Here is a 24,516-nt window from a genome sequence, read left to right on the forward strand (position 1 = left end):
CCAATGTCTTTATATGAGAGGGTTTAGCCCCAAATGGAAAATGTGGATAAAAAAAGTGGTTTGTGATGGTATTTTGAATGTCAAATTGAACATTCTCTTGGGACCTTATTTTACAAGTCATAAAGGGGTTAGGCAAGGTGACCATTTATCTTGTTTTCTTTTCAATTTTGTAGCTGATTGTTTGGCTGTGATGATTAAGTCTGCTCAAAATAAAGGTCAAGTGACTGGTTTGATGTCACATCTTTTTGATAGGGGGATTGTTATCCTCTAATATACTGATGACACAATTTTATGCTTCCAGCATGACTTTGAAAAGGCTAATAACCTTAAATTGCTTCTCTACATGTATGAGATGTTGTCTGATCTTAAAATTAACTTTCAAAAGAGTGAGGTTATTCTACTTGGAGGTGATCATGACATTACCATGTAGTATGTTGATATCTTTTATTATCAGATTGGTTCCTTCCCTATTAAATACCTAGGAGTCCTTGTCAGCCCTAGTAGGCTTCATCTTGAAGACTGGATAATAATGGAAGAAAAAGTGTTCAAAAAGTTAGATGTCTGGCAAGGCAACTTACTCACTTTTGGTGGTAGGCAAGACAACTTACTTACTTATTAATGCAAGTCTTTCTAATGTCGCTATTTACCAAATATTGATGTTTTTATTTCCCAAAACAATCTTTGAGAGTATTGACTTTGCTAGAAGGAGATTCTTTTGGCAGAGGTGGCACCAAGAAAAAAAAATACCATTTGATCAAATGGGAGAAAATTTGCTTACCTAAGGAAGGAAGCCTAAGTATTAAGGATTTAAGCAAGTTGAATATTGCACTTATGTGCAAATGGTGGTGGAAGATTGAAACTGGTACAGGTATGTGGCAATCAGTTGCTCATAAAAAGTACCTTCAAAATATTTCTGTTGCCACTGTAAATATAATGACTCCTCTTGTTGGTCTGACTTGCTAAAAATAAAATCTTGTATCTTCAAGGTAGAAAAGTCCTGATTGGCAATGGAAAGACTGCTAGATTTTGGGAGGATGTGTGTTTCCAGCTTTCCGGTTTCTTAATAGATGTTTTCCTGTTTATAATATGTATTTTTCTGTTTTATAATGTGTATTTTCCCCTTTTCCGATTTCTTAATCGGTGTTTTTATGTTTCTGAATATACCATTTCCTTATTTTGCCAAGAGATGTTTTTCGATCGAGGAATAGGTGCTTTTCTGTTTCTTAATATGCATTTTTCTATTTTATAACATGAGTTCTTCGACTTTCCTGATTTATAATGTTTGTTTTCCTGTTTTATAATAAAGATTTTCCGGTTACGAAAAGAAAATTTCATACACTTCCCACCCACATACCTGTTTGGTCACTCCAACACAAGTTTCCTGTTTTCTAATATGTGTTTTTCTATTATTTAAATTGTCTTTTCCTTTTTTATAATGTGTGTTTTTCTTGTTTTTTCCGTTGAGTATTTTGGGACACTTCGGCAAGTTAGATTGGTCTGGATACTGACGTATGAAATATTATTTAAAACGCATCAAGTTAATAGATAATCACCGGAGATATAGGTGTATCCTGTGTCTCATGATCGAGTAATGACACCTTGGTTCGTCGCCATGATTCAGGGGGCGGAACCAGGCCCAGGCAAGCTGGGCTTGAGCCTGAGGTTTGAGCTCAAATTTCAGAGATAATTACTGTATAAAATAGTGGATTTTTTTAAACTCAGTTCAAATCTTAATGGACCAGTCTAGGGCTTGACCCAAGACTGGTTCCGCCTAAGGCCCTCTCCAACAGGATCTGCAAATTTGAGGATTCTAGTGCTACAGTACTTTGCGGGGTACTGTAGCACTAGAAATTCGTTTCCAACAGAGTCTGTATCCAGTGATACAGTACTGTTACAGTATTAGAGATAGGGGATGCTGTAATAGTGATAGAGGATGCTGTAATAATATTTTGAGGATAAAAATTTAAGGTAGCTGTTAGAGATGGTCTAAGACTGGTTCCGTCCCTACCTTGATCGATCGATGCTTGCTTTAGGGCGTTCGTACGTGCATGTCGGGACAAGGATGTTTCCGTCCGTGACGTAGGTGAGCGTGGAGTAATTAGTTATTGTTCGAGAAAGTAAGTGGAGTTACCAGTTATTGTTCGTCTAGTCCAAGCAGCTGTCGTGCTTTTGGGGCGCCACGGATATATCCTCCGGTGGCTGCTGGGCGGCGGAAGAAGTTTTACTGAACCGGCTTAGGTAGATTTGGAAGAGTAGTCAGCCAAGCTAACCGACCATCTTGGATCCACCTGGAGCGGTTGGACCGGATGAGGGATGGCTAAGGCCTGAAAGCAGAAGCTGTAATCAGCAGGGGGAAAAAAGGTTCATTGTTATCTTGTTGTACAAACAGAGAGGAATAGTTGATCAATTTATGTACCATGCATATAATGTACGTACGTACATACTACAACGCTTTACGTAGCTTTGCAGTAGGTCACCAACCCATCCGTGATATCCTTAAGTTCGCTAAAACAGTAGCAAGTCAGAGAGTACGTACAATTGCATGGTAACGTACCACTGCTAACAACTGATGGACGTCAATCTTTGGGTATTGGTTAGGCTGCTAACAACTGATTTACGGCCAATCCCTTTGCTGATGAGATGATTACGGCAACAAATTCTCCTATCTCCTGTGAAAAAAACAAACAGAATGCCGAACCAGTTTGTACCACAAGGTGAGTTCCTCCGTTCGGCCGCTCCCTTCCTTTTTTTTTCCAGTGGGCCGCCGAAAGCCCCGACGGCCGACGCGCGAGGCCGCGTGGCACTCGCTAGCGCGGTGGGCTGCTCCTGCGAGCCTTACCCGGGACCGGAAGGCGCTGGGCCGCACAAACCTCGCGTTTGGGCAGCATTCGGTCTCGGCCTATATTCTCTGGTGTTTCGGACCGGACCGGACGTACATTACTGGACAGCTCGGTGGGAATCCATTATCCATCAGGCACTTAATTTTGTGATGGACCGTCCAGGCTGTGTCGCGATCTAGCCCATGACTGAAAGAGCGGCCTACTTTGTTTGGGCGATCAGGGAGTCGTTCGGGGTGGATCAGCGAGACGCACGCGGGAACTTTTTTATTTTTTAAATATAAATTACAAATATATACTTCTGTTTTTGAAAAATTACAAATCTAAATTCAGGTAGCATGTCGCCCTTCAACAGGTGACATGTTAAAAATAAAAAATATTGTATTCTAATACTCTCAAATTTTAAAATACTATCGAAATAGTTATGAAAAATTCAAAAAAATATATGATATAAATGATGCTATCGTCTAGCTCTCTAAAAAAAAAATTCAACTCAAACAATTACTTATGCAATGAGAATAAAAAGAGACAAAATTCAAGATCCCTGAAATTTGCCTTTATTGTTTCTCGTTGTACAAGTCATATTTTTGTCTAAATTTTTTTAAAGAGCTTGATGATAGCATACTCTATATCACATAATTTTCCATTACTATTTCGATAATGATTTAAATTTTGAGAGCATTGAAACGCAATATTTTTTATTTTTAAACATATCATGTCGCCATTCCAACAGGTGATAAGAGTCTAGATCTGTAATTTTTAAAATAGATATATAGATTTGTAATTTTTTATTTAAAAATAAAAAATCTCACACGCTGGTGAGCGGGGCCCACCTGGCGGAAAAGTTGCTAACAAAAATGACATACTTGTGGAAAGCCCCTCTTGGTTGACTATTCTTCCGTGCCCTTTAAGCATTATAAATTGGGGAATGTTACGATTATGATTCATCTTGATTAGGGATGGCAACAAGTTGGGTCAGGATCAGGTGGAATAAAACCACGTCCAACCCGAAACCTGCCAGTCGTAACCCGACCTGCACTCGAAATGAAAAACGGGTGAAAACTGACACCCGAACCCGTACCCGTCGGTTGCCCGTTTGGTTTCGAGATTCCATCTACGATGCGAGCGGCGAGGAGGCGATGGTGGCGATAGGATTCCATCTACTATAGCCCAGCGGTGAGCCAGCTTACCCCCGGCTTCCCTCTCTATTGTCTCTCTCTCCCTTCCCCTCCCTCACACCCATCGAGCCGAGCAGCATCAGAGAGAGTGCAACATGCTGCTAGCCAAAACCAACGTGCCACCGCCAAATCCATTGAGCGCCAACCGAATTGATGAGCCTGATCGCGGATCCACCCCTGCTGACCCCCAAGGAGCACGAAGGATGTTTGATGTGGCCTTATCTGACCAGATCCCGCCTTCTCCCCGCCGAATTGAGCCACCGCCACCTTCTTCCTCAAGTATAGCACCCTTTCCACTACCCCACCGTCGTGCCACTATTTCACTGCTCCTCCACCCCAGTCGAGAGCTTAGAGAGATTCACTAGGCAGTGGGGAGGTGATGGTGGCGATGGGGAGGCCACGCGGGGACTACCGGGCGGTAGGGAGGTGACAATAGCAGCAGCTACCGAGTGGTGGGGAGGGCGAATGATGACTGTTGGGCGGCAGGGAGGACGAGCAGTGGCGAGGAGGCAATGGTAGCGGCGGTTGTTGGGCGTTGGAGAGGGCGAGCGGTGGGGAGGCAACGGTGGCGGGGAGGCGATGGCCTGGAGGCACAAGCCCGATGCGAGCATGCGACTGACGGGTTGAACATGGGAGGAGGTGACCGCTTGGTGTGTGAATATGTCATGTGTGCAGTGGGTCGTGGGAGTTGGGTTGGGCCTCTCACGGCAAATCTGTAGACTCAAAATTGATTTCGGGCGACCTGTGGGCACCTACAGGTGAGATTGAAAACCTGAGCCCGACCCGATCCATTTCGAGTACCCGACCCATCAGACCTGTGGGCAAAAAATTAGATCCAAACCCAAACCCGTCAGGTGCAGAACCCACGGGTTTAATTGCCACCCCTAATCTTGATCCTAGATTGTAGAGCGAGAATGACATGGGTGGTGGTTCGACGATGGTGACGTTGCAGCGAGACGGTGATGGCGTTGCCGCCAGCCATAGATTCATGGGAGAAATTGAGAAAGATGGTAGTGGATGACACGATGATGGCAATAACAGTGGACAAAAATAACAGTGGAATGGTGAAAACACGATGAAGTGGCATTGGAGACCATGGTGAGATGCATAATGACAGTTGATGGAAAGACGACGGTGAGTGAAGAAGACAGAGAGGATTGGCCAAGAGATAGATGCTTGCTCATAAATCTGTAAATCAGATCACCATTTTGCTTAGAGAGGAAAATTTCACCTGAAAAAAAGGTTTCCAAAAACATTAGAAATCCTAGAATGGCAAACCAGACAAGTTTGTTTTAGCTTTAGATTATGAGAATCCAATCCAGTCTGTAGAATCCGTGAAAACTCATTCCCATCAGATCGTGGATTGTGGGATTTCGTATTATAATTTGGATTGTAATAATCAGCTTTTATATTGTTTTATTTTTTGCTTTTGCTTTTGATGCTAGAATCCATAATAAGAATAAAAATAAATAGAGCCTTAATACAACGTTACCCAATGTCTCCAGCATACTGTAGCATCAAATCTTATCCATCCATTTAAGATCGAACTGCTCACAAAAAAAACTGAAGTCACAGATGTACAACTCATAACAAAATTAAAGTCACCGTTGTGAAGTCAGAGGATCCCAATACCTCCTGGTGTTGTTGACTTAGTGAACCCCAACATTTCTCTCGTCCGATGGCCACCGCCACTGTGGTTTCCAACGCATTCCCGTTCACCGCCTCCGCCATCTCCTCCGACTCTGATTCCAACGACCTCCTCCACCTACCGAACCTCCTCCCCTCCACCGCCACACCCTCCTCCCCATCACACGAGCAGCTCCACCACTTTCACCTCCCCTCCCTACCGTGCCCCATCACCGTCTGCGTGCTCCCCTCGTGGGGCCTCTCCTTCCAGCTCTGGCCCTCTTCCTCCAAGCTCATCGCCTTCCTCCTGTCCTCCTGCGTGCCCGACCCTAGGGAGCCCACTCAGCGTCCTCGAGCTCAGCTCCGGCACCAATGCCATTGGGATCACCCTCAATGTGCCCCTCCCCACATGTGTCATCCTCTCTGACCTCCCTGATGCGCTCCCCATCCTTCGCCACAACGCTACCCTCAATGTGCCCCTTCTCGCCTCTGTCGTGGCGCTCCCATGGGGTGCCGCCGCCATGATGCAGGACTTAATGGTGGCGCAGGCGGTGTCCATGTTCGACCTTGTTGTGGCGTTCGACATGGTGTACTAAGAGGCATAGGTTGACCCCTTGATAGAGATGCTACGGTTCTTCGTAAAGGGGGAGCAGGGCCGGTCTTAAGATTTTGGTGGCCTAGGGCGAAACTAAAAACAGGACCCATTGAATTAAAACATCAAAAAAAAATTAATATATAAATTGTAAAGATAATATTCGGTGCATTAAAAATTATTTCCGACAAACACTTAAAATATATCAAAAAACAACGCTCGCCTCAAACACTTTCTAGATGCGAAGTCATTAATGATGGTATCAACATCAATCTCATCCAGCAATTTCTTCTCAATGCATAAAGTTGCTAAACTATTTAATCTTTCATGAGACATTGTGGTGATGCTTGAAGGTGGCACTTTGCGAGGTCCCGTCTACTAATCCCACTCCACCGCTGGCATTCCTCAAACACGGTTAGCAGGCATCGGTGACTGCTATCGGTTGCGATACAACGACTCCAGCCCTCCCCAAAATTGAGCTCTCTCTCTCTCTCTCATTCACTCACTCACTCACTCTCCTTGAGCCAATGCCCATCTGCGTGTCTGTGTGTAGTATATCAATAAAGCAAGCCAACACTTTGGTTACTCAGTTTGTGCTCACTGCTCTTGGAGGATAAGGTAGTTGTTGACTTTAATTCAATCATGGTATTTCATCCCTTTGTTGAATCAGGTTATTTAAGTCCAGCAAGCTCATGCCACAATACCAGTAATCTATTTATGGAGGTTGGACCAGGGTCATCTATGGCTACTTTCAACTAAAAGTCTAGATATGACAAGCAGACAGCTCAGCTGAGCATAATTTAGTTTGCAAGATACAATAGTACTTCTGGGATAAGGTGTTGACTGATTCCAATTTATAACGTGCTAGTTTTATGTATTGTGTATTGATTATTCAGAACATCTGTGTTCCGATAACTCATGCTTTGGGCATATGAAGACGATGTCAGCTGTCGATTCAGACATAACAAACTTAAGCCCAACTAATCTTCACTATCGCGGCTTGTTTCAGAGCTTCTTGTCAGTATTAGTGTGCAGTTATACATGCTAATTTTTACGGTAGAGCGGAGTGCACTACAAGAAACCATAAGCAAGCAGGATCTACATAAGCAAGCAGCTGCGGCAGCGCATGGGAGGGATGAGGGTAGGAGGCTAGGGCCCTGGGTTTTGGGAGCCCAGGGGGCTGCCCCGCTCCCCCCCCCCCCCTCCCAGGGCCGGCCCTAAGGGGGAGGTGGTGTTCCTCATGGTGCACATGAGGAGGTGGAAGCGCATTGACAATAAGTTCTTCAGGAAGGCGAGGAAGGTGTTCGATGTCGAGATGGTGCACGAGGACAAGCCGCTCGAAGGTTGGCACCACAGGCCGGTGGTTTACTAGTTCACAGTGAAGAAGCAGCATGACAAGAAGTGAAGAAGCTGCCTCAAGGTAATGGCTGTTTGCTTGCCTATATGCTTGTGTTCATGTTGTGTTGTTGTTGTTTGTCTTTGTTTGCTATGTGCTAGATTCCAATGTTAGAAAAAAATGTTTCTTGTGAACAATGTAATATTGTGCAATCGAGGACTAAAATTTGGTTGAGTTTGAGTGCATACATACTTTGGCTTATGTTGGTGGAGGTGTTCGCCTGGTTTACTTCATGCCTGATCTGATGAGTGCAATTTAGTGTCACATTGCATTTTAGAATTTCATGAAGTTTGAAGAATCTCATCCATTAAAATCACGATTTGAACTACGAGGTAGTTGGCACATGTGCTTCTCAAGGGACCTTTCGGATTTTGTAGTTCAGACATGATAAAGTTCATGGTAATGCTAGTGTGTCTTCATATTAGTATTTCAAATGATGATGGACCTCTGGTGAAGATAAGAATCACAGGGTGCCTCTACATGCTAAGAAGGAATCAGAACATTTGAGACCTTAGTTTAAATAAAATGGCAATAGTTCCTGCCTCTGCATCATTTGATGCACGCACCCTTCGTTTATTATTACATCATCTTAGCATTTAGTTGATAGTTTGGACAAAAATATTAAATAGCACACCATATGATGAAAAGTAAATATTATCCAACACATAGCTTGCTACTAAAACGGCACCCATTCTTAGCAAAAAAAAATCCATGGCCACCACTTCCAATATTTGGCAAGCCGTATTGATCATATTCTTGTGCTCCTCCTTCTATAGCAATCTTCAGAATCTTAGCCAATAGATGCCCTTAAACAATGCCTGCATAAAAGACGTCATAGGTCTTTTTTTTTATCAAACACAATATCATTGCGGCATCGCCATATTGCCCAACATAGAGCAGCCACCCCGACTAAAATCCTTTTCTTTGTAGCTCTCCCTATACTATTAATCCAACCGTTCATCATATGGTTTATGCCCCTAGGTTTGTTTATTCCTAAGGCAATCTGATAATGTGCCATATTGAATTAGCGAAGTGGCAATCAAAGAAAATGTATTGAGTGCTTTCATCTTGGTTGCAAAAAGTGCATTTAAGACTTCCATTCCAATTTTTTTTTTTTTTTGGCCAAATTATCTTTGGTAGAGATAACACCTCTTTCCAGGTATAAGAAAATCTTTATTTGAGACCTTAGTTAACATCACATTTTCATTTGAATGGTTTATTTAGCTAATAATGAATTCCTTTAGTTGTGGGGCTACAATATACCCACATCATGATTATTTGGATGGTGTAATTGCTACTTTTGAACTTTCTAACACTGCTTCTAAGCCCTCATGCATTATAAATAAATGTTTGCTTCCTTATTAACTTAATTGGTATAGATTTGTTAAAATGTGATTGAAGGTTAATTGTCAACTTGGTAATGCTTTGTCTGTATGGCGTGCTAACCTTGTTTTGTTTGGAGAGCTTTTCTTCCACTCATTCTTTTTAATTTTGCTGTGCGTGCTTCTGGAATAAAACTGGACATCTATAGCTTAAGCTATTTTTTTGAGGTGAAGATCTGATGAATTTTAGTACTCTCATATGCAAGGTACCTTCATGTCTTATAGGGAACCCTACATCTTGTTTACTCGGTGGCTCAGATGCCTTATGCCTTATGCCTTATGCCTTATGTTATACAGTATAGTTGAAAAAAAGAATTTTCAAACACTTGCATGTAGGGCAAATTTGGAAAGGTACATCTATAGAAACTAATTATAAGCAGAAAATATATAGGTATAGTGCATGTTCATTGCATATGGAGAAACTTGGCATGCCGTAGTTGTCCTTCACCTGATATAGGGCACTAATTGAGCTTGATCATATATTGAAAAAAAGAACCGTGCTTGATATGTATGTGTAAGTGATCAGTGAAGAAATATTCAACATAAAGGCAGGCAATTCGTATTAATGAACAATACAAGAACTGCCAGCACAAAAGCCTTGGTGCTAGGTGAATGTCATAGCTTTTCGCCCAGGAGAATACAGTTACATAAAAATAGTATTTGCCAAGAGCATTTCAGTACGCAGTACTTACGTCCTACAGATAGCCAGGCTGTACACAAATGTCGGCCAGGAGCTTGGTCAAAGTCTCCATGGCCGACACATTAGATCCTTCAGCCTTGGAACCCAGCATCTTTGATACCGGATTGATTGGGCCTCTTCTTCTCAGATAATATCTGTTCTTCACAGCCGCCTGGGGCTTGAGAACCCTACAGGTTGGTGGTATTCACGGTAGAGCTGTATCAGAGGGGGAGGGGGTTGGCAGGGCCGATCAGAACAAGGAGAGGGAGAGAGAGCAACCGAGAGGGATGCAGCAGCAGGAGGAGAATAGAGAATAGATCTAATTTCATTGATGTCTTCGGCCAGAGGAGGCCCTCCCTATATATAGCCGGCTGGACAGGACCCCAGCCGGTCCACATAATTTAATTGATATATATCTCTTACACAAATCTATCACTAATACTTATCTCTAAATAAACTGATTTATTTTATCTCCTAATTCTAACCGAAATTCTGCTGTATATCCTCTCTAATGCCAAATAGATCTCCTGTGGTGCTGGTAGCCACTTTTGGTGCACCGGCTATAATATTTGCCGGTCATTACACAATACATTTTACAACATCCTGATAGAATCAATAACAATATTGTTGGCAGTTACTTTTGTGCCCCTCAAATACAGTCGGTACAAAACACAAGTGAACATATTTAGTATATAAAAGGAAGCTGACAGACCTAGTAACCCATCTGTGGTAAATGAATAGAGGGAGGTAAACTAGAAGCATTGGTTGCACTGGACGAGCTTGTCTTTCCATAACCGTTGGACCTCTCTTGCTCCTTCAGTGTCCCATCAGATGAGGTGTATGAAAACCTGCAAAGATGGATTGGTGGTGCAAAGTACATCGCCACAGGCATCTTCGGCGGAAGGCTTGGCAAAGGCATCTCAAACTTCAGTACACTTATGACCTGGCGGATCGAAGGTCGGAAATTGTAATCCGGGTGTGCACACCAAAGCCCCACAACCATCAAGCACACAGCTTCACGCTCGTCAAATGCACCATCAAGCCTCCCATCAACTGCATTAAGAATCTCATTTCTTCCATATAGATCCCAGACCCATTGAACCAATTTGATCTTGTCATCATCTTCCTTTAGCACAACAGGCCTCCTTCCACAGGCAATCTCCAATGCAAGAATGCCAAAACTGTATACATCAGATTCTTTGCTTGCTTTGCCAGTGGTGACGCACTCCGGAGCCAAGTAACCCATTGTGCCAGCTAGGACTGTAGTTTGTGAGCCTCGGTCATGGTCGACAAGACGTGCCAGCCCAAAGTCCCCAAGCTTAGCATTGAATGCAGAATCAAGCATCACATTGCTTGGCTTGACATCGCGGTGCACAACGCATTGCTCCCACTCCTCGTGGAGGTACAGGAGGGCAGATGCAATGCCGATGGTGATCTTGAACCGCAATGGCCATGTTAGGAGGTTACTATTGTCATAGAGGTGTGTGTCTAGGCTCCTGTTCGGCATGAACTCGTACACAAGCAGGAACTCTCCATGCTCATGACACCAGCCCACAAGCTGCACAAGGTTCCTATGCCTTAGCCGGCTGATGATCTTGACCTCAGAGACGTACTCCTTCCTCCCCTGTGTTGATCCTTTTGCAACTCGCTTTATGGCAATGTTGAGGTTTTGATCCTTCAAGAAACCCTGGTAGACTGCTCCAAATCCTCCTTCTCCAAGCTTTCTCTCGAAAGCAAAATTCTTCGTGGCGGCCACGAGTTCATTGTATCGAAATCTTCTTGGACCCCTCCCTTTCTCAAACTCATCATCAATGGACTCATCATACTCTAGCTTCTCTTCTTCCTCCTTTCTTGACCTCCTAGTCTTTCTGAAACTCAGGAAGCACCAAACCAAACCCATGCAACAGACCATGACACTTACGCCAGTAGACAAACTTATGACCAACACACTTTTCATCTTCTTACTCTTCAGCTGCACATCAGTAGAACTGAATTCCCAGTAAAGTATCTGATGAGCTTCTACCAATTTACCGGTGGCAGCCGAGAAGCCGATGGCCACTTTGTCTGGGAGATATTTTCTGAGATCAACTGAATAAGATAGGGCGGAGTCGCCACTGAATGTTGGGTTGTCCTTGTATGTCAAGAAGACACTCAAGTTCCTGGAGCTGGCCTGGTAAGTTACCCATGCATTGGCTATCCGACCATCATTGATGCTACTGTTCCATGTTACATTGGTCGCGGATATGATCGAATGGATGTTGATGCCCACATGGTTGTCATCTGGATCCCATGAGTTCTTGTGGCTGTCAAACTCGACAGCCACGATCTGGTTGGATGGCTCACTCTGATCAGTACTGTTACTAAAGAGGCCAAGATAACCGTCATTGGAATTATTGGGGATAACAGAAGGGTACGATGAGAGGAAGAAGGCGAGGCCCTCACCATATGAGCCATCGCTAATGCGAGCGATTATCTTGAATGTGAAGCGGGTTGTGAAGTCAGCTAACTCACCAGTGGTACTATCCCAGAGAGTCATTGGATCCGTGTAGACTGCTCGGCCGACACTGTGAGAGATCTGGCCATTCAACTCTTCCTTGGTGAGCCTGACCGCCTTGTTGTAGAAAGCATCCTCCTGGAACTGGATTGTGTCCAATCCATTGTGGCTCGATTCGGTGAAGTTCAGCTTGAAGGACAGAGGACTGACACGGGCAATATTGAAGGATATGAATAAGTGGAGAGCCAAGAAGCAATAAATCGTGGCTCTTGATCTCATGGCTGGTGAGAGAGCTGGAGGGAAGAATCAAGCAAGGAAAGGAGAGGCAAAGAATCAACTTTTGCAGAGCTTAGAAGTTGTTTCCTATGTATATTGATGTAAATAACTAAGAATTCCCAACTTGGTCAGCCCGTTGATTACTTCACCCACGCTTGCTGTTATTTTGTGCGTCAGTAACTGCCGGCCTGTCAACAGGGCATAGCCTTGAAAAGACACATGCAAGCCACAGGAGAGGCAGTTGAAATTTGGAGTTTCTATTGGTGGTACCAGAAGATGTAAAATAATGGTACGATGTTAAACTATGAATTGAACTTTTCAATAGGAGAAAATGCTTGGTTTCTATCGCCATTGCCGGCCTAGATCACAGACAAAAACATATATTATCATGAAACAAGGTCAAGGATACTCCGCCCACATATAGCTATGTTGGCTGCCGGCCAAAAAGATATTGGTTTCTCTTTCAGTAAATGGAGCAGGTATCATCTGTGGCAGGGCTAGCTCTCTTATGACATCCCTGGAGTTGAGAAGTTCCTTTCCATCTGGCATCTGTGCTAACCAAATTTGATCTTGATGTAATTTTGTTTTTCATATAGTTCGACGTGACACAAGAAAGTTCATGCGATACAGGATAGTTGGGTAATATCTGTATGTAGTTTACCGAATCCTAGAACTGAGTTCAATCACAGACAGTCAATAGTTCTTATACTGTATGATCTCCGTTGGTACAGACGTCTGTTGCCAAATAAGATCATAGGTGGTGGTAGTACTTCTTACTGTCTTAATGTGTTCAGAATTTATAACTAGAAACAAGTACTTGATCTCTGTAACTGCAGTCAAAGAGGTTTCTTTATCTAATCTGTGTCGATATTGTTTGTGCCCAGTAATCTCCTGCTGACTTAAAAAAAACATTCAGGAAAGACGTGAGCAGTTTCTACCTTCAATATATATATATAACGAATACGACAAGAGACTGCCTATTATAGGCAGCCTTTATTATATTAATAAGAAAAAAACTCGACAGATTTTAAGAGAAAACTGAGCAAAAACTACGCAACAAAGTGGGCTAAGAACTAGCTAAAAAAGCTAGGCCTAAAGCACCGCAACAACAAAACAAAACAACAGCGAAAAACGGCTACAAGAGCTAGTAGAGAGGAGAACCGCAACAGCACCGTTTCGGAGCGGCTCACAAGATCCAAGGACTCAAAGCAACTACATGTAGGCTTGAAGGCCGACAACTAAAATGATCCAAGAGAATATAAACAGTGGTGGAGGAGGTGATCCATCAAAAGCGGCAAGATACTTCAAGGCAATGTGAGTACTGTGACGAACCATCAATATATTTACACAATTCTGTATATAACAATAACTATTTCATGAGTTCATGTAATTTTACAAGACATAGGATCATATAAGAAGACTAAAAAATTTAGTTTCATGATTTTTGGATTAGTAAAGAGTAAACTATGTATTTAACTAGGTTTAGCAAATACATTTTCTCATAGAAAATATTCAACTTTTTTATGAGTATAAATATTTTTATCATGTACATCATGTTACAATGAAACCAACAAAATTTGTTTCAGTTGATTTAAAGCTCAGATAAATTAATTATTGATTTTACAAGATTAAACCATGTTTTTGTTTTTTTAGAGAAAACCGCTCAATAAATCGCTAGGACCGAACAGTTACCGACGAATTCGAACGGTTACTGACAATTCGAAAAATGTGAAAAAAACCACTCTCGATAAATCGCTAAATACAATCGGTAACTGTAGCAAACCGACCGGTTACCGTTCAGTTGATTTGTTTTGGATTCTCACCGAATTTCAAATTTAGCCGAGTAAATTTTAAATGAATTCTCACTAAATTTTATTCAATTATTACGATAACCATGATTTTCTAAGTAACCGTCGGCTATAGGTTTTCAAAATCCAAACGATTTTATAAATCTTACCTGTAAATATATTATACATCAACTGCTCTTTCTATTCATATATAGGGTTCGGGGCCGTCCACCCCATCCTACTCCTGCAACCTGCATCCTCCACACCCCGCATTGTGTTATCCATCCGCCATTCTAGTCGCTCACCGCATCTCTTCCTCTCCTTGCCCCCACGCACGCGTGCATGAACATCGGCGAGGCAAGGCGGCGCGTTGGGCCTGCACCGAACGGCGGAAGCGGCAGCGGAGGAGGGGACGAGGCTCGAGAGGCGGAGGAGCGACGTGGAGAGGAACAGAAGGATGAGGGAGAGGCTGAAGGACAGGGATGCCAACATGAGGGAGAGGATCCCTCCACCACCGCTCACTGGCGACTCAGCCTTCGTTGCCTCCTCTCATGCCCCCCATTCGATCCCCGTGCAGCGTGTCACCGCTCCGCCCGCACGGCTGGCGCGTCCACCGCTGTTCCCGCAGTGCAACGGCGGCTCCCCTGATGTTCTAGGTTTTCCCCCCACCCTTTTGGATTGGGGAAAATACAAAAAAACCCCAAAAAATCACTTGAATTTTGACTTTCTTCCCCAAAAGTTGTTTTGTTGAAAAAAAAAACCCAAATGTTTGGTTTTGTTGCAAAAATACCCCCAAAAATTCAAAAAAATAAAAAAAATCACAAAAAAATTCTAAAAAAACTAGAGACAATTCTAAGACCTTTTGTGATTTTTTTGTCAAAAATAATATCCTTTGCATCATATTTCATGGAGAGGAAGTTTGAAAAAAAAACGTGCAACTCATTTATTAATTCAAGTTAAATGCATAGTTAATTATTTACTAATCCAAAAATTATGAAACTAATTTTTTTAGTCTTCTTACATGGTCCTATATCTTCTAAAAATACATAAAATTTTGAAATAGTTATTGTAACGTGCATGATTGAGTAAATGTGTTACAGATAGATTAATTCATATCTAATCTATAACACCCCAAAATTAGTGAAACCACTTTTATTAGTTTACTTAAACAATTATTTGTGTAGGAAAAATAATGGTATACATGACAAAGTTAAAATAACATGAGTTAATAAATGAACTGCATATTTTTCCTTTTTTTTTCAAACTTCCTCTCCATAAAATATGATGCAAAGGATATTATTTTTGAAAATAAATTTCACAGATGGTCTTAGAATTGTCTCTAGTTTGTTTTATAAATTTTTTTTGTGATTTTTTTATTTATTTGAATTTTTGGGAGGGTTTTGCAATAAAATCAAACTTTTGGAGAGTTTTTTACAATAAAATAATTTTTGAGTGGAAAGTCAAAATTCAAATGACTTTTAGGAGTTTTTTTTTTCCCTTTGGATTGGGATGTATTACTGTAGAATTGTTTTCTCTGATTCCTCTATATCTCCTCAATTCTCACATAGTGCTATAGAAGAACAGCGGTATCGGGGCAATTACTTTTTTTGATGGCACACGCCAAAATGCCACTCTACCAAAACTTCACTCCCATTTGCCACCCGGGCCCGCATGTCAGTGAGATCGGATGAACAGTAAACGGCAGGGAGCTGAAAAACAGTACCTACAGCTACAATTCTTGTGTAATTCAAACTAAAAAATGCCCAAAAAATGTGTCAATTTTTTTACATGCTCTATAATTCATAAGAAACCCATTTTAACTGAATTGACCTAAAAATCTTGTGTAGAATTCAAAATAAAATTCCCCAAAATGTGCTACTTTTGTAACTTCTAGCAATTTTTAAGGCCTTACAAAAATTCCAAAACAATTTGGTAAAATTCACTAATATTCCTATAATGTGATTTACTAATTTCTAAAATTATCTCTCACCCTAGTTTATAAGGTGAAAAGGTGAGTTCCTTTGTAATGCCCATTTATTATAATGTGATGTACTAATTTATTAGTAATGCCTATTACAAAGGAACTCACCTTTTCACCTTATAACCTAGGGTGAGAGATAATTTTAGAAATTAGTAAATCACATTATAGGAATATTAGTGAATTTTACCAAATTGTTTTGCAATTTTTGTAAGGCCTTAAAAATTTCTAGAAGTTACAAAAGTAGCACATTTTGGGGAATTTTAGTTTGAATTCTACACAATATTTTTAGGTCAATTCAGTTAAAATGGGTTTCTTATAAATTATAGAGCATTTACAAAAATTTACACATTTTTTAGTTTAAATTACACAAGAATTTTAGCTGTAGGTACTATTTTTAGCTCCCTGGCGTTTACTGTTCATCCGATCTCACTGACATGCGGGCCCGGTTGGCAAATGGGAGTGAAGTTTTGGTAGAGTGGCATTTTGGCGTGTGCCATCCGGTAGGATGGCAAAAAAGTAATTGCCCCCAGCGGTATCAGGATACGTCGAGGAGGAGAAGGTGGCGGCCGAGGGGGGAGCGCGAGGAGGGGGGGGAGGCCTAATGGAGGAGGAGGAGGGGCAGCTGCCGGGAACGCCAGGTTCTCTTTCCTCTTCATCACGCGCAACCACCTCCCGCTCTACATCGTCTGGGATGCGTTCTTCCGCGTACGAATCAAAATCCCTCTTCCTCTTGGTTCTTGCTTACCTGCCATCTCAAATTTATCAATGATGGCCAATTACCTTAACAATGCTTGTGTTAGTGGGGATCTTCATTGCGATTTGATTCTGCTGAATGATATCTCAATGTATGGGTACTGATATATCATATGTTTTTATTAGGGTGACAAGGAGGGCAGGTTCTCTATCTCCATGCACTCGCGGCCGGGTTTTGTGCTCACCTGTGCGACCACCCAATCCCGGTTCATCTATAACCGCCAGGTCAACAACAGCATCTAGGTGGGCCCATTCTCAGCGTGTGGATGAATCACTATTGGATCGTTGGTACCCGTGTTCTTCTGAGGTAGCTTGCCTGGTTTCGTGCAGGTGGATTGTGGGGAGGTGAGCATGATTGCGGCCAAGTGCATCCTGCTCAGCCATGCTCTCAAGGACCTGCTCAATGAGCGCTTTGTTTTTGTCTCCGACAGGTACACTCTCCAAAGAGATTTTTGATAATGCCATGCACAAATTCTGTCCTAGGATTTATGTGAGAGAAGGTTGTCAAAGATTGAAGGCGAGAACTTGTTACATTGTACTGCCCTTGTATCAATCATGCATTTTTTTATCTTCATTTTTTCTTTGATTGTAACAAGGTACTATCTTTTCTTGGGAAGTAGCATTGTAAGTTATTTAACTGCAACCTATAATGTCTCGGTAACCTGCTTGTATAATGTTCAGAAATCCTTCTCTTTTCCACTGATGTGTGAGCATTTGATTGGTAGAATAACTATTTGATGCTTTGAATTGTTTTTGAGTTTCACAAAGTTTCTTATGTAAAAAAATGAACTAAATGTCTCGACTTGACTGCACCATTGCAACCCTCTTAGCTAGCTTTATCATTCAAGATCATTTTGAATATGTTTCAGGAATAATATTTCTTAATGTACAAAGGAGTTCAAACCATAATATACCAATAAATTTGTCACAGGAACTCCTGTGAACTAAATGCAGTGCATTTCTGTATGGTTACTTCAGATAGTACACTCAAAAACATTTGTCAAGGACTCGTAATGTATATTAATGCTAACACTAACTGATCGAAGATGATGCTTGCAGTACTTGCAGACAATTACGCATTGACTACGATGAAGGCATCCAAATGCTGAAGGTGCGTCCTCTCCTCTCATGTCTACTGGAATTAAATCTGGCAGCGATCGGATTTTTTAACGAAAATGCCAGAGATTACTCCAGCTCTTTGTGTTGTGAACAGGAAGCAGGTGTCCACGTGGAGCCCATGGGGGACCTCAGCACACAGGCTGAGAAGAAGCTGGGCGAGCTTGTTTGAGACAAGTAATAAGACTTCCTGATCAGCAGATTGATTGATTTGGGTGTGTTTCCAACAGGTATGCTTGGTTTGGGTAGAATCAGATTAGTTATATGTATTTTGGCCAGTTAAATTATTACAGATCTAATTAAAATTGAAGATAATTAGGTATTTTGGGAACTGTGACATTGTTTGTGCTGTTTCATTTTTGTGTAGTTGAAGCTTACGAGGATGATGATGTACAATGACTTGTGCGGTTGTGCTATTTCAAGTATATGGAGCTTGTCATCTTATCTTCTAAAAAGGACAGGAAATGATTTATTATGATTTCTAATGCAATTATTTCTTTGGATTTTTTCTTTGTGTATCTACTTATGTAGATATATAGTATCTGATGGGGACTGCTTGCTATTTTCATTTGCATGTTTGTTAGAAATCAAAATGTATAGGTCCCATATCAAATGACAGTCCATGTTCCTGTAGGGTTAGCATGTGAACCATGAACAAGGTTTACGTGGAAATTTCTGGTTGCCAACCTAATATCAAGCTACGTGACGTTCGTATGTCTTGGTGTTCTCTGTTAAAAGAAACTCCAATTTTAGTACTTTTTCCCGATAAATTTATTACTATTTTAGTGTTTGTATTTGCCTTCCAAATGCTACTCAATATTATGTATTAAGCATTATGCTTACAAGTGGGCTTAAACTGGTTTATTAGAGCTCTGCCAGGTATGGGAGAAGAAGAGAACTTAGGGTAACAAGAAAAAAGGAAGAGGCCCCGGAGCACAAAAGACCAAAATTTTAAGTAATTATAGTCTCATAAGATATGAGTTATTCCTCTTTCTATGTTTAGTTTTCCACCTTATGTAGAAGGAACTTTGATTACTTATCATCTATTTTATTTTATACTTTTTTCTTCTTAGAACCAATTTGTATGATTTGGCAATTAAGAAAGTGTTGCTATGTTGGCAAGGACGGAGCGTCGCTCCCAAGCCACTCGCACGGTGTCGGAGGGTGAACTCCTCAAGCGGGGATCCGGAGGGACCCCTTTGAGATTCGGCCGGGGGATGATTCTGAATCCGCCTTGGGTGTGTATAAATGGGAACCGGTCGGGCCGGTGGACATGGGAGACGAGTGTTTATACAGGTTCGGGCCGCACCGAGCGTAATACCCTACTCCTGTGTATGGTGTATTGTATTATGAGGGCTCTTGTAATGCCCTACACTGGATCTCCAACTCTCTAGAGCTGGTATGTATTATAAAGGTATTTCTGTCTATCTATTTTGAGTCCGGGTCTTCAAGTGCCGAACTCTCTAAGCTTTTTGAACCTCCTTCTTCTACTTCGGTCCGGACCTTCCGAATCCAGTCCTTCTATGTTTCTCCCATCCGGGACTCAGCGTTCGCCTGAGAGAGAGTATCCAACTTGAGAGAGACTCAGCGTCCCTTCCCTTTCTTTTCTTGATGAAGTGCTCCCCCTCTTATACAACCGAGGGAGGCTTGCGTGCCCAGCACTCGGGCACAAGTTCCCGTAAACTATAAATGGAGAGCAACCATCATGGGTCTACAGTTTGATGTTACAGGGGTTGAAAACACACCCCCTGACCCGTCGGCCTTCACGTCCCAGCTTTAGCAGATGCAGGGGAGAGGGCCCGCCGGACAGCCTCCGAGCCGCCCCACACGCCGCTCGATCAGAGTGGGTCTGACACAGCAGGGGGGCAGGCGATAAGCCTCGTTGCATTAAATGTTCCCACGCCTCCCTACCAGGCGGTGGCAGGGTCTGACGATAGGCGTGGGGGGAGTGGTCGGAAATGACAGGCCATGCTCTTGTTGAGGGCAGCATCGGGCCTCCCACCGATTGACACCTCACCGCTGAGCCCTTGTGGGGTTCAGCGGCAAGGGGCTTCTAACGTCGTCGGGGGACTGCGGGTGCCCGGGGGTCACGCCCGAGCACCCTCTTCTCGGAACTGTTTATCTTGGGTCCTCGGGGAACTCGGGTGCTCGGGGGCCACTGTTCCTGGCCCCGAGCACCCTCTCACTGTACTGTTCACTTCGTGTCCTCGGGGAACTCCGAGTACTCGGGGGCCACTGATCCTGGCCCCGAGCATTCCTTCCCGGTACTGTTCATGTCGGGTCTTCGGGGGACTCCGAGCACTCAGGGGCCACTAATCCTGGCCCCGAGCACTCCTTCCCGGAACTGGTTCTTAGCTCCTCGGGGAACTCGGGTACTCGAGGACTACTGTGCATGTCCCTGAGCACCCTCTTCCGGAACTTGTCTTCCTTGGGCCCTCGGAGACCTCTCGGGGAGGCGACCCCTAAGGCATGGAGCCACGTGGCACGGCTACTGCTCTGGCCTCAGGAGTCGAGGACCCCCCGATCCCATTTCACCGACAGCAGCCCCCGGGCCCATTTGCAGTCGATGGTCCAGAGACTGCGGATGGGGCCTTTATTTCTTCAAGGCCAACTACAGCATGGGTGCCACGTGACCTTCTGTTGTTTGATGATGTAGAGCGTCTTGAAGGGTGTCATCGGCGAGGTACGCCGGTCGCTACGTCTGGCGAGCTCCAACTGCCGCCCTGCTTGGGGTGGGGCCTCGCCACAACCCCTGAGCTCGCGGGGATCCGGAGGGACCCCCTTTGAGATTCGGCCAGGGGGATGATTCTGAATCCGCCTTGGGTGTGTATAAATGGGAACCGGTCAGGTCGGTGGACATGGGAGACGAGTGTTGATACAGGTTCGGGCCGCACCGAGCGTAATACCCTACTCCTATGTGTGGTGTATTGTATTACGAGGGCTCTTGGAATGCCCTACACTGGATCTCCAACTCTCTAGAGCTGGTATGTATTACAAAGGTATTTCTATCTATCTATCTTGAGCCCGGGTCTTCAAGTGCTGGACTCTCTGAGCTTGTTGAACCTCCTTCTTCTACTTCGGTTCGGACCTTCCGAATCCAGTCCTTCTATGTTTCTCCCATCCGGGACTCAGCGTCCGCCTGAGAGAGAGTATCCAGCCTGAGAGAGACTCAGCGTCCCTTCCCTTTCTATTCCTGATGAAGTGCTCCCCCTCTTATACAACCGGGGGAGGCTTGCGTGCCCAGCACTCGGGCACAAGTTCCCGTAAACCATAAATGGAGAGCAACCATCATGGGTCTACAGTTTGATATTACAGGGGTTGAAAACACACCCCCTGAGCTGTCCTGTCGGCCTTCACGTCCCAGCTTTAGCAGACGCAGGGGAGGGGGCCCGCCGGACAGCCTCCGATCCACCCCGCACGCTGCTCGGTCAGAGTGGGTCTGACACAGTAGGGGGGCAGGCGATAAGTCTCGTTGCATTAAATGTCCCCACGCCTCCCTACCAGGCGGTGGCAGGGTCTGACGATAGGCGTGGGGGGAGTGGTCGGAAGTGACAGGCCATGCTCCTGTTGAGGGCAGCATCGGGCCCACCGATTGACACCTCACCGCTGAGCCCTTGTGGGGTCCAGCGGCAAGGGGCTTCTAACGTCGTCGGGGGACTGCGGGTGCCCGGGGGTCACGCCCGAGCACCCTCTTCCCGGAACTGTTTATCTTGGGTCCTCGGGGAACTCGGGTGCTCGGGGGCCACTGTTCCTGGCCACGAGCACCCTCTCACTGTACTGTTCACTTCGTGTCCTCGGGGAACTCCGAGTACTCGGGGGCCACTGATCCTGGCCCCGAGCACTCCTTCCCGGTACTGTTCATGTCGGGCCTTCGGGGGACTCCGAGCACTCGGGGGCCATAATCCTGGCCTCGAGCACTCCTTCCCGGAACTGGTTCTTGGCTCTTCGGGGAACTCAGGTACTCGGGGACTACTGTGCATAGCCCCGAGCACCCTCTTCCGGAACTTGTCTTCCTTGGGCCCTCGGGGACCTCTCGGAGAGGTGACCCCTAAGGCATGGAGCCATGTGGCACGGCTGCTGCCCTGGCCTCGGGAGTCGGGGACCCCCGATCCTATTTCACCGACACACGTGTATGCGCCAGTTCGGGATTTACCCAGCTTCCTCGTGGGTACGCACGGAGCACCGTGGAGTCAAGTCTCGGCAGGGGTTTCGCCTCAATATCTCTAATGAAGGTCGGGCAGGTTGGGTCACACTGTTAAAAGAAAAAGGAAGTGTTGCTATGTATGAGAAACATTTCATAGAATTAGAATTTTTCTTTTCCTAATTGAACGATGATCAAAATAGATAGATCACAGATTGATACTATACATGCAAGAGATGAGAAAAATTAGGCACTTTCTTCTAGATGATTTCTTAAAGCAAGTATCGGGATGCTAGATTTAAAATCCATTCCAACGCACGAGTATTGTACTAAGTATAAATAAATAAAAGATGATTAATTATAGTGTAGTCTAGGTGCGCTATTGCGCGGGTCACTTTGCTAGTTGTATAGAACATGCGGATACAACAATCACCACACAATTCGTCAATACAACACTTTCTTCAAGGGTATTTACCATATTCATCTTGGTATTGATTTACATTCAAAAGGCATTCGAAATGATCGAATAAAATTATGAAAAAAGAGAAGGTAAATTTTATATCAGCTACATTTAAGCATTGATAAAAGGGACGAACCTACCCAAATGAGCTTGAAGGGCTGACCCAGCTAGGCATGACCCGGTTAAGGCACTGCCTATTAGGCTTGGTTAAGTTAACGGAACGTGTTGTGTTAGCCTGCGTGCTAGAGGCGTGGCTCATGGCACGGCCCATGAGTGACCATGTCAAGTCGGCTCGAGCATAGTTGCGGCATGGTTGACCTGGCCGCACGGTGGGCACAGCTGGCCCGGCTGTGAAAAAATTGTCCAAAAATAGAAAAATTCTACTATAAGGAAAAAAGAGTACAACATATATGCTCCGAAAATTATACAGTTTCATTAAGAACTCTAGATTTTTTTCTTGCAACATGTAATATGCTTCTCAAGTGTCTCATTTTACTTGTAGATCTTGTACATAATTTATTGATGCATATATTACGCTTAGCAAATTGTACATGTTCTCTGTCTATTTTTTTATAGATCTTTTCAAAATATTGCCATATTGATGACCATGCACGCGAATCATCCACGTCTTGATCCATGAATAAAAATATGTATTTGATTTGTTGAAGTGGCTGAAAGTAGCAAAATACAAAATTAGAGATGGTGGCTGCTATGGTGGCCGAAGAGATCACTAGGATGAAGTGGGTTGGTTGCGGGTCATTTTTTAAAATCATAAAAAAATTAGAAATAATATGGACACATAATTAATTATAAAAATATGCTTTATTGATAGGTTGCTTCATTAAAAACCTTTCTAGAAAAAGAAAAAAGAGTATAATATGGCTCAGAAAATTGAAATTACATGTTCTCGTCAACATCTAGATACAAAATTTTTAATGAATCTTTAAGCTTAGTGTTCTCTACAGTGTTTTGCATTCACGTTTCAATTTATGCTCAGTTTTTTACTATGATAAGTATTTCTACCATCTCATTTGTAAGACTTGTTCTTCTCTCTTTGATTATCCTTCCAGTAAGACTGAAGATAACCTTTGAAGAAAATATTGATATGAAGATTGTTAACAAATCTCATGCTAATAGTGAAAACACTAGATAATTCATCTTGTGCTCATACCACTATTACAGTATATTGAAATTTTCTTGTTCATCATTGATAATGTCACTGTCGATGAAGGTTTTTAGCTCTCCTCCGGATGCTAGAATTCCGACGCTCGTAGACGACCGTGATGCTAAACTTCTTGATGAAGAATCTTCACCAAATATTTTCCCCCATATTATCATCTTTTTTACTTATTATGGGTGCTAGTGGAGGTTGTTGCAGGTGAACTTCAACATATTTTACTTCATATTTACTATAAACATCGAATAACTTAGAACGATAATTAGTATACTAAGTAGAATAATAGTGGCCTAAAGCATCACCTAGAATTGTGAGAACTTCACATAAACTTGCAATTTTAGCTCTAGGATCTAAAATAAAGTCAAATGCATACAACAAATGAATTTATTTCTAATATTTTAAAATTTTAGATTTCATAGGAACTACATAATCTCTTAAAAGATTGTCATTTTCATAGATGTTTAAATGAGTAGCAATTTCAACAATATTATACACTACTAAACAAGATGTTGGATAATAAGCTCTTAATAAACTCACAGTTGAATCATAAAAAAAGTTATAAAAACTCTAGTATCCTTTCGATAACATACTAATACGTTTTTGTGAATAATGTTTGACACACATGCTGATGATAGTGTGTA

The 24,516-nt window shown here is 43.1% G+C and overlaps 1 protein-coding gene and 1 pseudogene across 1 annotated transcript; one reads left to right on the top strand and one right to left on the bottom strand.

The window, feature by feature from the left end:
- The first annotated feature begins 5,693 nt into the window (after positions 1-5,693).
- LOC133890345 (uncharacterized) lies at positions 5,694-7,638 on the top strand (annotated as a pseudogene).
- A 2,764-nt stretch (positions 7,639-10,402) lies between these two features.
- On the bottom strand, positions 10,403-12,482 carry LOC133891768 (L-type lectin-domain containing receptor kinase IX.1-like). Its single transcript, XM_062332514.1, has one exon. It carries the CDS (start codon positions 12,461-12,463, stop codon positions 10,403-10,405), a length of 2,061 nt encoding a protein of 686 aa, XP_062188498.1. The 5' UTR covers positions 12,464-12,482.
- Positions 12,483-24,516: the final 12,034 nt, after the last annotated feature.

Source organism: Phragmites australis, chromosome 14, assembly GCF_958298935.1.
Source record: "Phragmites australis chromosome 14, lpPhrAust1.1, whole genome shotgun sequence".
In the NCBI taxonomy this organism is placed as follows: Eukaryota; Viridiplantae; Streptophyta; class Magnoliopsida; order Poales; family Poaceae; genus Phragmites; species Phragmites australis.